Below are 13,294 nucleotides of genomic sequence, written 5' to 3' on the forward strand. Positions count from 1 at the left end.
CCTGTAATTTTCTCCTGTTACACTTAAACTTTTAGCACACTTTTTTTTTTTTTTTTTCTGCCTGGGGTTGATAACTGATTTCCGTAGTTCCCTTTCTTTCTCCCTCTCTCTGTTTCTTCCCCATTCCTCTTACTCTCCTTCCTCCTTCCCTTCCCTTTTCCCCTTTAAACTGAGGGAAGAATTCTAGGGCTCCTCATATGCTAGGTGAGTGTTTCATCACCAAGCTACACCATATCAACTCATATTTTCTACTGTAAATTAATTGATTAATTTTATGTGTCATAGTGTGTGTGTGCAAGTCAGAAGACTAATGGTGGAATTCCTTTTCACCCTTCCACTATAAGGTTTCTGGGACATGAACACAGGCTGTTGGCTTGGTGCCAAGTTTTGTTTTGTTTTTGTTTTTTTCCTGGTTGGCCTTCTCACCTAACCCTAACTCTTTCTTTTTAAATCTTCCTATTCCTTAAGGCTTTAAAACCTTTTTCTGTATCTAATGAATAAAAACACTCATAGATATTCAGCCTCCTATTTCTCTTCTGCCACATTAACGATTCCTCTTTGGGCGTATTATAAAGCCAGTTTGAATTAAGCCTTTGCTCTATTACCTTATATGACTCCTTTAACATTTTTAGTAGGCATATACTCCAAACAATACCCTAAAACATATGAATTGACTTAGCTCATCTTGGCTCTTACTTTTCTTACTATGCAGCCTATATGATCAGATATGAATGTCTGCCTGTTCTGTTTTGCCAATTAGTATGTCAAGGTCACTGATCCAAGGTCGGGTGTTTCCTCAGGGAGAGTCTCCTTGATTTCTTCAAAAAAAAAAAAAATCACAGCTACATCTTCTGATATCTGCTCAATCTTGTGTTTGTTTCTATTTTGGAGTTGTCTGTCTTATCACTTGGGCATCAAAATTATCCTTCGGGGTACATATGCCGTTTGCTGTATTTTCCACCTTACTTTACATGTAAAATCCTAATTGCAAGTGGCAGGCTCATAGGTTAAAGTAGTTTGGGGAACTTTTGTTTTGGCAAGCCAAATCCTAAAATGTTATTGGCATTTCAGTGAGCTGATTTTATTTTATGTTTTTCCCCTTAGGAAAAAGATGACCACTTTGAGTCTGTTCAGCTGAAATCCTCAAGATGCCCCAATATATGAAGAGACAATGCTGTAGCTTTCAGGACCCCCTTTAGGACTTGTCCTCACACCAGACATGGCTGTGATCTCACAGAGGAGGAGGCAAACGGGAGGAGGAGGCAAAAATGCTGATTGCCTTATAACACGTCACAAACTTTGTCAAACTGCAGAAGACAGATGATGTGGGTCTCACTGAAGATGAAGCTTAACTCAGGAAGAGATTTAGCTGTATATACACATAACTGAAACCCAAATTTAAGCCCACCAATGCACTGCTGATGCATGCCACATGATTCCTGGGTAACTTTAATTCTTTATACTGTCTACATACAAAATATGTGTTGGAAGGCAGACATAAGCATATGCCTTGTGTTTCCATGTATGTCTTGTTCTTGTACTTTGGGAAAGATTTGGAAAAAAAATTAAGTTATAATTATTTTTCCCTTTATTTCTCCAGTACTTGAAAACACCTTTTTTTTTTAATTAAAATTATGAGCAATGAAAGACAATAAATTTTCATAGGTATTTTCTCTTGACTTCAGAAGTCTAGGATATCAGTAATATTTTGTGAAGTTATTACTTGTGTTATCTGAGGTGATAATCACTTTTAAAAATTCTTTCCTTGTTGGAACTAATATGAAAAATTTAACTAATTGTTTGAAGGAATTTCATGGGATGGGGTTGGAGGCGATGAAAGCCAAGAAGAAACCTCAACCTTCCATTAATTTAAACAATCTGGAATTATCAGAAGTCAAAGGCTTAAAGCATAAAGGCTGTGGAGCACCTTGTTTAGCAGACCCCTGCACAGTCATGAGGAAGGAGAGAGACAGCTTGACCCTAAGAACAGAAATCTCTGCTTGTTTGGGAGCCCAAGGTCATTAGAAGTGTGAGCTGGACTTTTCCTCCACATCAGGCACCACCCAGAGCGCTGGAGGTTTTTATTTTTTCTTTGCTAGAAGACTTTGATGATTATGAATTTCTTGAAGATTTTATTTTTAAGCCAATAAGGAAGAAATTCAATTTTTGAAATGCATATACTTGTATTCATAGTAAGAATCTTCTTAGCAACGCATTGTTCCTGCTCGAAAGCAACCCAGAAACTTGTGACATTTCTCATAATGGATTATGAGTTTTAGTGTGACTTGAATATTATTTTTGAAAGAAGTTTACAGGTAAATTTGATCAAGTTTGTGTAAACTTTTAGACCTGGGAATTAGAGTATCTTACTGGTTATTGATATAAGATGTTCTGGTTTGTTTTCAATAAACCAATAATCTTTACAGATCTTAATCCAGATATTTAAAAAAGATTTTTTGATTGGCTGAAGGAGGCAAAGCATACGGGTAAGGTTTTCACCATGTGTTTTGCCTGACGTGTTTCAGTGCTTGTAATGTTTGATTTTGTGGGTGTTGTAGTCTTTATTTTTGTGAAAAATGGGAGAAAATGAATAAATGAATTATTGTGCTTATTGGCCAGTGGATAAACCACTAGACCTTTTTGCTACCACTAAAAGAATGGTTGTATATGTGTGTGTATGTTTGTGTGTGTGTGTATCTACTACTAAATATAAAAATAGGTATTGTTGTATTATTGTTTGTCATAAGACTTGAGAGAATGTTACTTAGCATAGTTTTGCCTTTAATTTCTTGAATATTCTAAATTATTTTGGCTTTGCTCATTTTTGTTCAATATCAGAATATTGGCATGCCTTTCCCTATCATAGTCAAAATTTAACCAGAAGAGTGGAAATACACTTGAAATACCACCCAGAGGAACTGGTGAAAACATACAGACTGGACAGAGTCAGAAAGTTGCTTCTGTCACCTGTCACTCCTCTTTACCCTCTGTTGTGCTCAACATGTATGTTCCAAGCCATAGAAATAATTGGGGTTTCTTCCCAGGTACTTCTTTTTTCTCTTGTCACTGGACTAAAATCTCTGACATGTCAAAAATGCCTTAAATTTTAATGAACTCTCTGAAAATGCAGTTAATATTGAAGAAGTTATTTCATTTTATTTCTAATTTTAGATATTAAATAGATTTTTTGTCAGCTCAGTCTCATCTTTGTATTCCCATGCCTTGTCATTTTATTCTAAGAGCTGAAGAACTATGACAGAATATTATGAGGAGAATATGCAGACCAATTTTAGCTTTTAAATTCTGTTTAGTTTTATGTATGGCCTTTAACAAGCCCAGTGAAATGTTGAAAGCTATAATCAAATTATTCTGCTTCTACGACTTATTGACATTTACTCTCCCCATCACTACCAGTGATAGAAAAATACATTATTTATTATTTTTTCTAAAAGGCATACTTTGGAGCCTTAAATACTTCATTAAGTCAACTATTGTGTATAACATCTGTTAGCATTGTGTCACAACATATTTAAGTCAATTTTCTATTGGATGAAAACATGTCTTCTATGGATAAGTTATATTATGCTATTTAACAATGTTGAGCAATTTGGTATCTATTCACTTGATTTAAAATACTGAATTTTATTATTGACCTTTCCCCTCTTTGGTTACTAATAATCATATCCTTCTTAGGATTAAACATATTTCATAGTACTTTTATGTAGACTTTTGTCATTATTTTTCTATCCTAAAATGATGGTTTAAGTTAGTATGGTGGAAGAATTACTTGAGACCAGTTATTCACCATTTGGGTTCTCAGGTGCGGGGAAAGAGTGGATTTGCTTTTTTAAGTCCCATCTGGCCAAGTGCCATTTGATGTCTTTTGGTAACAGTGTTTCCTATAGTTCATGGTCGTTCCTAATGGGAGGCTAATGTGTTTCTATTTTCCTCATAAAACCTAGTTGCTTGGTTAGTGTAAATTGTGCAGCTAATGTTTATATTCCCGTACAGATAGATAGATGTCTTCTGAGGATAAGATGCTGACATACAAAATAGTGTAGATTCTTAAGATGTGGTGCTAGAGAGGCTTCCCTGTTTATTTATAGCATCTGTTCATGTAGGGTGTACCTCAGTACTCACCCACTTACCAGGTCCAGTTTCAATATGAAACTGCAAATGGCATTTAGTTTTCCTTCAATGATTGTTGCTTCAGCAAACACCTCCAATTTCTTTGAACAAAATGTCAATTAAGACCTTGGTTAGCTGGATTTTTCTTCATTGTCATAACTCCTAGAGAGAGGCTTCTATTTAAAATACCTTATGAGTTTGGGCGGACGATTGGGCAATATTTCCTCCATGTCAGATGACTGATTTTAAAATTCTATTGGCTGATTTCCAAAGAAAAAGATGAAACCAATAAGAATTATGTAACTTCAAGCCTGCTGTTGCAGAGAAGGATGGTTAATGGCTTTACCCATGGGTGTGTGCCTTTGTCTCAAGGCTCTAGTTCAGACCTCTCTTCATAGCTTTGCACATTTTCCCACACAGATTTAAAATGCTCACAATGGAGAAGTGGATGACGCAGGTACTAGCCGAGAGAACATGTGCACCCAAAGCCTGTAAAGACAGAGATTACCTTTCTTTGTCATTCTTTACATCTGTCCTCTGTGTTGTCCAGAAGCTGGCTTGCCTCGAGGTTTAAAATTAGGATCAGCTTTCCTTCACCGTGCTAAATGTGGGTGGGCAGCAAAATCTATGAATAGTTAAGTTAGAAAAGATGCAGAGTATAGTAACTATTCAGAAACACAAGGCAAGCAGTTAGCTTGCTTCTAAAAGTTTCTTTTATGAATAGGATCTATTATTTAGCTTGGGAGGTCTTAAATTTAGGGAAGTTTTTCAGGGATGAATCAATGAGCTTTACATTCTGGAAGGATAAAATGTTGTTACTAATGTGGGGGGGGGAAGGCTTCCAAAACTAATTTTTTAATGGCTTGCATAAAAAAGGATTTCATAACATCTATTTTCCATACATATGTTGAATGTCCATAAAATTATTTTTAGGGATCATATGGTAGATGATGAAATTTCTAATTAAGAACAAGACCTATAGCAAGGATGGAGAAAATGACAAGAGCTTCCTGTTATTGCATTTTTAGTGTACTGACAGGGCATAAAATACAGTGTGTATAAAAACCCCAGCCCTCCAAACTACAGTTTTCTCATGATTTAGACACGACCTGATTGTCTTGCTATAAGATCCACGATCAGCTTGACTGTGAGAGGCATTGGCTGCACCTCTGAACAGCCCGTCTGATATTGCCATCCTCAGCCTGTCACATTCCACTAGGGGACAGAGTTTATTCTCTTTCATCAGCTTGCTGAGCCACTGTCCTGAGCAGATGCTCATTCAGAGCCTGCTTTTTGGGCACTGTTGCCAACTGCACTCAGAGTGGAATTTGTTGTGCTGTTTACTGTCTTTGAATTCTTTACTCAACTACTCTAGCTCACTCCCAGAATTTCAGGTACTTACTTGAGGATGAGAATCCAAGGAGCTCTAGCTCAGCACCATTGTTTTCTGCATCTGGTTGGCTAGAGCTGGATTCCTTAGGTTACTCATTCAAATGCATGCAGAGGAAGAGCAAATCTATCATCCTATTTTCTTTGAGGCCAATCTCTTTGGCCTTTATGCCCCTGCTCATTCTTTTTAGATTACTAAAAATAGTGTCATTATGGCTTACTTACTTCAAATACCCTCTCTTTCTTATGTATTTAATTCTTTACTTCACTCCTTTCTCAGTCATTCTTGACTGCATTTCAAGTATTTTTCTCATGCATGCAAAGCAAACAACAATTGATTTATATCAGCATCTCTAGTTTGTGCTTTTCAAATGCAGGAACTAGATGGACTTATCTCATTTGTGTTTCTGTTGTGGGCTACATAGTGGCCTCTCAAAATTATGTCCACATCCTAGTCCCTGAACCCTGAGAACACTATTTTATTTTAAAATCAAAACAAAATAAACACCAAAAGAAAACAGCAACAACAAACTTCAGACAAATGGCCTATTAAGAATGTCAAGGTGATAAGCATCCTGGAGTACCTAGGTCACTCTATACCTAATAACACATGACATTTTCAGAGACAAAAGACAAGACAGACAGAGCAGTGAATATGACATGAAGACTGACCAGAGTTTGAAATGATGTGGCCACAGGCCAAGGGACTGTAACTCCCAGGTGCTAGAAAAGGGATGGGATGGGTGATTTCTTCGAATCTATAAGGCAGCCTGGTCCTTCTGACTCCTGCGTTGTGACAGAATATTTTTTTGTTGTTGTTTTAAGTCACATACATTCTAATATTTTCTCCTATCATCACAGGAAACAAATGTACTCTCTGCCCCTATATGTGACATAGGTTTTACAGATAGATGTGTTCTCAATATTTAACCCGACATTGATAAATTATTTGTGACTAAAAGTTTGATAGAAGCAGGGCAGTATTTAGTAAGATTCTTACCAATACTATTCATGCCTTATTTTGGGTTAATAAAATATTTAAATTTAATGACAAGTCTGTGTGCTGGAACATCATACCTAGGACTTGGGAAAGCTGTGGGAAGATCACCAAGATTTCTACTTCCCTACTTATCGATGGAGGGCAAAAGCAATTTCCCAGTGGGATTATTACATGCTTTTCAGTTTCTTTTCATCATCATGGTTGTTTTGAACATCAGAGCCATCAACTCTTTTCTGGCAGGTCATAACTCTATTGGGGATATAGGGAAGCCTTTGCCTTAGTTGGCAGTTCTGGGTTGTCATATAGACCTAGCTCGTAAAAGATAATCTGTGTATATTATCATGAGCTGGTCTTAAGTTTATGTTGTCACCCCTTACCAATCTCTCATCCCTATGATCTGTAGAAAAGTGGAATTCCACTCACAACTCTCTGTAAGGGCTCAAATCTGATTCAAAATATGTGTGTGAAGAAAAAGCGCAGTTAGACAATTACTTCCAGCATAAACAAGAGAAGGGGACTTGATATCTACATATTCAAATTACCTTGAGTGATCCAAAAGGACACACCATTATCCACCATGCTTGAAAACCTTGAAGGTTTTATTCTGGTTATCTTTACATTAATACAGATGCTTTTTATTTTGTACTGAGAAAAACGTTCTGTTACAGGTAATGTAACTTTAATATACAACGTAGAAACTCACCCTAAATTAGTTACAACAAGAACCTACAAAAGACTTTATAGGAAAAAGGTTACCTAATATTGCCACTGTGGGTTTTTTTTTTGTTTGTTTGTTTTGTTTTTTGTTTTAGTAGACTGACCCTGTCAGACCCTGTCACCAATGCTCAGCTCTGTAAACAATGGTTATTTCCATGTCCTGGGGGAGGGGCTGTTAATAGGGGCACTAAACTCAGCCTAGAAAGTTGTAGCACATCACTATATACCATACAGTCCTCAAAAATAATTTATTGTACTGTTTCTAAAAAAAAAAAAAAAAAAAGGTACTAGGGTCGTTGTTTTTGTTCTGTTTCCATGTTCTGGAGCAGCGTGTGAGCACTTTGTCTGACAGCCTAAACATGAGAACTGAACAGAGTATCACAATCACAGAGATGAGGTGGTGGAGTCCAGGACTTCCCTTCCGTTGCACACTGTCGGGACATATGTGCTTGCAGAGGCTGCAAAACAAAGTGGGACACAAGGCTTAGTCAAGCAGGACACTTAGTTAATGTCATAAATATTCCCAGACACTGGGTCAAGTTTAGGTTAAAACCCCATTTTAACAAGGCTTCGGAAAACGCCTATTGATTTATGCTGTAATAGATACAGTCTGCAAATATTTCTTTTCCTTAGTTTGTATCCAGGACAGGCCTCTATTCATGCCATGCCTCTTGGAAAGAGGATTTATTTATAAGCATCATCTTTGCTGGAAGAAATCTCTCGTGGGTTAAAAATTAGACTTAATAATCTATAACGTGGTAAAATAATACACTGAATAAAGTGAATAATTTTGCTATAATTTTCTTACAGATGATTAAGCTATTTCCCAGGTCAATTATATATATATATGTATATATACATATATGTATATGTATATAACTATAACTAGTTTTGTTCTTTGATCAGGGGTGAATGGCCCCAGGAGTCCTGTGTGAACTCTACTACCTCAAGAAACAGGTCTGACTTCACTTTGTGTGTTGCATGCTCTCTGGGAGGATGCTGGCAATCGCAAATGTGGAGAGCTTTGCCTTCCTAACAACCCTTGAAATGAAGACATTCTACAGAGAAGGTGCTTTGATTTGACAATGATGGCCACACTGTCGTGGTGCCTGTGGAAGATAGAAGTGTATGTTCACTTCTTATAACACGCAGTGTTCTCACACATATTTGTGTCTATTAACATCTTGCTACTAAGGTTTTTATTGAAGTTTACTCACATAATATATTTGTTTTGGCTCTAATGTCTTTTCATTGAATGAGAACACAAACAGGAGCCTCATTCTTTATTGGGATAAAACCATACAATCATGAGAATAGGTTAAATTGTACTTATATCATCTTTAATGTCTCTCCATCTATACTAGCATATATCCTCAGGACTGGAACTGGGTCACCAGAACAAGCCTGGTTATAATGAAAGCATCTTCCTATTCCTTAAAGACATATGAGTTAATTTCCTGAAGTGTTTCTGTCTGATAGTAGATATGTTTCCATACATTGATTTTTACATAACAATTTCTGTAGATACAGAGGAGTCACTAGCAGTAAAAGTAGAGTTATGCAGTATTCTAAGGGAGTGGCCACTGGACTGAGGACACTGGCATCTTGTAGCAGGTCCACAAGTAGCCAAGCTGAAGTTTTGCAGCTCAGTAATTTGAGTAGGCATATGAAAGCATATTTGAGGTCTGTGAACTGAAGTGCCTGGAGTCGGGTGATAAGCTAATCTTTGGTAGAATTAGGAAAAGATACTAAAGTAAAAGAAGATGCGAGTGAAGTTCAAAACACAGCTCGGGGAGTGCTCTGAGCCACTCATTGTGTGAGCTTTCTAAGAACCCTGTATCCAGCTGTCTGCTTAATGTCTTCATGTAGACGTTTAATAGTCATTTCAAAATTGGTGTCCAAAGAACTCTTGATTTTTCTGTAGCCTTTCCTTAGTAAAATGCTCTTCATTCTAACCTAAACCAGAAGTCTAAAATTCAAAATTCACTCTGGATTTCTTTTCCTTTTTTTTTTTTTTTCCTCTGTCCCATGGCAACCTATATCATGTCTTATTAGCTCTAACTTTATATTCAACTACTGCCCCCTCCGCATTCCCACACTGGGCACGCCTTATTAATTAATTATCTGTGTCCATTTCTCCAGGCTATGTTTTCTACATGGTAACAAGACCACTGTCAGTTCTCTATACCTGTGGTTCCATATTCACAGACTCAAGCAACCATAGATTGAGAATATTCAAAGGTAAAAGGCATCTGAGCATGTGTAGAATTTGTCTTGTTTTTCCCCAATAACACAAGGTAATGCCTGTTTATACAACATTCACACTGTAAATGGCTGTGATAAGAAATCCAGAGGTGATCTGAAGTTCACTGGCAATGTGCATAGCTTACATAAAAGTATGCTTTTCTGTAAAAGGGCCATGTGAATCTCCAGGTTATTTATGAGGTGGCTGTTCTGAAGCCAGTTTCCCAGATACTGAGGCACAGCTTCGTTCTAAAATGTTAGCCACTTACATAGACACTTTCAGTGGCTTCCCCTAGTGCTTTAACTTGAGTTTAGAAATTCCAAATAATTGGACTGTGCCTATCTTTCTGGATTTTTTTTTTTTTTTTACATATTACACACATCTTTTTCTCCCCTCTTTGCTTTGTTCTCCAAATAGTAATTATGTTTAACAGAACTTCTACCTTTGCCATAGCTATGGCTTCTATCAGGAACATTACCTCTGATCATCACATGGCCCCTTTGTGACACCTACACTTCCAATATGATCTCCTTAAAAAGACTGTCATCAGTTAACTCAATCTAAAGTAGCCCTCTGTCATATCACCTAGTTTTAAAACTCAGACCTGCTCTATTGTTGCTTCCAGACACCTCCTCTCCAACTTCCCTCAACCCCCTCCCCCTCTTCTTCACTACTGATCAGAAAATCCATAGAAGCCCAGCTTATTTGTTTCATTATTTTTCAATATATTCTATGAAGAGACCTTTTGTAAATATTCCCAGAGAGACCACATAAATCATTTCTAAGAACAAAGAGATCAGTGTATGTTTTAGGAAGGAGGTGGGCACACTTGGGGGGTCTACAGACCGCCTTGTTAGGACAGGTGACTTTTCTGCTTCTCATGTAGCACTGAGGTAATGACACCAGTGACTCTGGCAAAGAACACTGGTTGACGGTGAGAGCTCCTGATACCAGGCCTGCTGCCTGCGACATTTTGATTAATTTCTGTATCTTCTCTAGGATCAAGTTTTATTATATCTTTGCAGACTTTTCAGAGATTGAAGAGGAATGATAGATCATGGGGGTAAGCCCCAAAGCTCTGACATGCTGATGCCTTTGTCTCCCTTATCTAATCTCAGGCCCTCTCTATTCTTTCCTTGAGGCCATTTTATAAAGCTGTTCTGACGTCCCCAGCCTGCTGTGGAACGTGATGGAACTCTGTTCTCTGAAGTATGTACTTAGGTCAGTTTTGCCTCCTGTCTCACCAATTGGTTGCAATTGACTAGACAGGAGAGGCAGTGACTACAAAGATAACCAGCTGCAAGGTTTCAAATACCCTTCTACTCTATACTCCAGGGATGTCTCTATGGAAGTCCACAGAGTGTGTCTCCGCTCCATAGGGATATTAATGGAAACACCCTCTGCTAGAATGCTTTAAACTCTGAGGAAGAAAATACAAATTTAAGATCTCCCCACAAAATAACAACAGCTAAAATTCCCTTAACGTTCTTTCCGAAGGAAGTTTCCTCCAGACCCTGTTTAGTGAGTCTGTCCAAGGGATCTCCACTTTGCAACCTTCTGCTTTTACTGTCTCTCTATAGCTTTGGCCATTCCATTTTATTATGTAAAAAAAACCCAAATCTTACATTTTGCATATGCTGCTGAGTATAGTAGGAGAATTTATTGTTTTATGAGTTTACCATCTCAATTACTTTGCATTTCATAAATATTTTACATGTGCTTCCCATATTAGCCTATCTGTTATTTCCCAGGGTAGTAAAATATGTGGAAAAGCAAAATGCTATCAGTGTGTGTGTGTGTGTGTGTGTGTGTGTGTGTGTGTGTGTGTGTGTTCTTGTAATGAGCCTTGCTATCGTTCTGATGAACTCATGAGGTTTTTAATGGTGTAAGTTCAGCCCATTTTCTTAAGTGTGGCTAAGCAGATTTCTAGAATGGTCCTTTCTGCAAGAAACAATAAGCATGCATACAGGCTTCCTGTAGGTTTTCTGCAGACTTGGGCTAAACAGCTGGTGTTAGCTGCTCTAGGCTGCAGTGGTACTTCTTGCCACACAAAGGGAAGAGTGAAAATAGCTGGAAGAGACCTTGTGTGTTCCTTGATCACAAATGGACAATTTTCACTCATCCCAAGACATATTTTACCTCATAGACGTCACGTGGCATTGATCAGAGCAGCCATGTGGCAGCTTTGTCTCCTGACATGAAATCTGCTGTCCTCCCACTGTCATTCACAGGCTGGACAGGCCTGGGAGAAAATGACGACTCTTTCATGTAACTGGGCTGCTGATCAATGCTAACCATATTTATTGAATAGATTATTCTGGATGCAAAGCCTGTTAGTTAACTGACTAGGAGACTGGCTTCAGAGAATCAAAGTGTTAACTAATTCTTTTTTTTTTTTTTTTTTTTTTTTTTTTTTTTTGGTTTTTCAAGACAGGGTTTCTCTGTGTAGCCCTGGCTGTCCTGGAACTCACTCTTTAGAACAGGTTGGCCTCGAACTCAGAAATCCGCCTGCCTCTGCCTCCCAAGTGCTGGGATTAATGGCATGTGCCACCACCGCCCAGCAACTAATTCTTTAACCTATCATATTTGGGAGGAAATAAACATCTCAGCAGAATAGGCATCCCTGTTTGCTCCCATCCATTCAGTTTTTCTGTTTCTAGTGGCGTCAAATATTTTTTTTCAGGATATCTGCTTGTTTATATATCTATTAAATAGTTATAGAATCCAGTATCTATTGGTTGTATGCCTTTCTGTCCTCCTCCCTTGTCCTTAAATCTTTTTTCTTACTCATCCTTTCAATTTTACTCATGTCCTGTCAGAAGTTCATTTGGTGATCAAGATGTGCTGCTAGACAGAAGTGTTGCAGCCTTGCTGTTGTGGGTTTTTCAAGGGTAAGGCCCAGCGTTCATTGTTAAAACATTGGGGGTAATTCTAGACTGAATTCTCAGGAAGTATTTACTTTTGCTGATTCAAATAGTGATCTCAAACTATTAATATCAAGCAAGGAGCAAGTTAAAAATATAATTTACAAATGGGATTCTTAATTCTACAAAAGCTAAGATTTCTTCATTCTGAGAAATAAGTCATGAAGAGAAAAGATACATCTTGTTCACTTTTTGTTACTTGTGATACAATTTAATTCCATATAAGCTGAGACTTCACTTGCCTTTAAACAGCCTACCTCATGCCATTGTTACCTCATGATACAGTTTTTTTAGTCATATCCTTTCATGGTTTCTCCCTCCAGAAGTACGGAAGTGGGCATCTAAGTGATCATCTGGTAAATGGAAAGGCTCCTTAACTCTCTACTTCTTCTTCTTCTTTTTTTTTTTTTTAAACTAATTATTGGTATCCACCTTTGAGTTACCCAGCACTGTTTACTGTTTTCTTTCTTCCTTTCTTTCTCTCTCTTTCTTTCCTTCTTTCTTTCTGTTATCTAAGTATGGATTCAAGCTCATTCAATTATCAGAAGCTCACTTACTTTGAGAGTCCATTAATGTGAGGAAGTGTACCTAGGGATCAGAATCTGAGGCTGCAAGTGTTAAACTCGAAAAGACTAAGCCAGACACTTGTTCTGTCTGGTGTAGTTAATCTTGTTAGCTCCACATTCAAATGGTATATACAGCAGCTAAATATTTCATTAGTTTCCATTTCTGAGCCACCAGCATCTGGACAATGTAGTAGTCTCAGGGACCTGTTTGCTCCCTATGTGGCTGGCTGCTCATGTAGATAGTTGTACTTGGAATGTCAGCTCATGCCACACCTCTGAAAGAGCCTAGAGCTGTCGTGTTTCTTTCAATAGAAAAGCAAACACT

General features: G+C 37.7%; 2 protein-coding genes across 3 annotated transcripts in view; one reads left to right on the forward strand and one right to left on the reverse strand.

Moving 5' to 3' along the window:
• Elapor2 (endosome-lysosome associated apoptosis and autophagy regulator family member 2) overlaps window positions 1–3,714 on the forward strand; it is a 173,573-nt gene extending 169,859 nt beyond the window's left edge. For both annotated transcript variants that reach the window (XM_034519483.1, XM_034519482.2), the window contains one exon: window positions 1,105–3,714. In XM_034519483.1, coding sequence (XP_034375374.1) covers window positions 1,105–1,164 — 60 coding nt within the window. In that variant the 3' untranslated portion in view covers window positions 1,165–3,714. The remainder of the gene's footprint in view (window positions 1–1,104) is intronic.
• Window positions 3,715–7,087: 3,373 nt separating this feature from the next.
• Grm3 (glutamate metabotropic receptor 3) overlaps window positions 7,088–13,294 on the reverse strand; it is a 212,260-nt gene continuing 206,053 nt past the window's right edge. The window contains exon 6 of the mRNA XM_034518734.2: window positions 7,088–7,692. Within this exon, the coding sequence (XP_034374625.1) occupies window positions 7,619–7,692 (74 nt within the window). The 3' untranslated portion in view covers window positions 7,088–7,618. The remainder of the gene's footprint in view (window positions 7,693–13,294) is intronic.

This window comes from Arvicanthis niloticus, chromosome 15 (assembly GCF_011762505.2).
Source record: "Arvicanthis niloticus isolate mArvNil1 chromosome 15, mArvNil1.pat.X, whole genome shotgun sequence".
In the NCBI taxonomy this organism is placed as follows: domain Eukaryota; kingdom Metazoa; phylum Chordata; class Mammalia; order Rodentia; family Muridae; genus Arvicanthis; species Arvicanthis niloticus.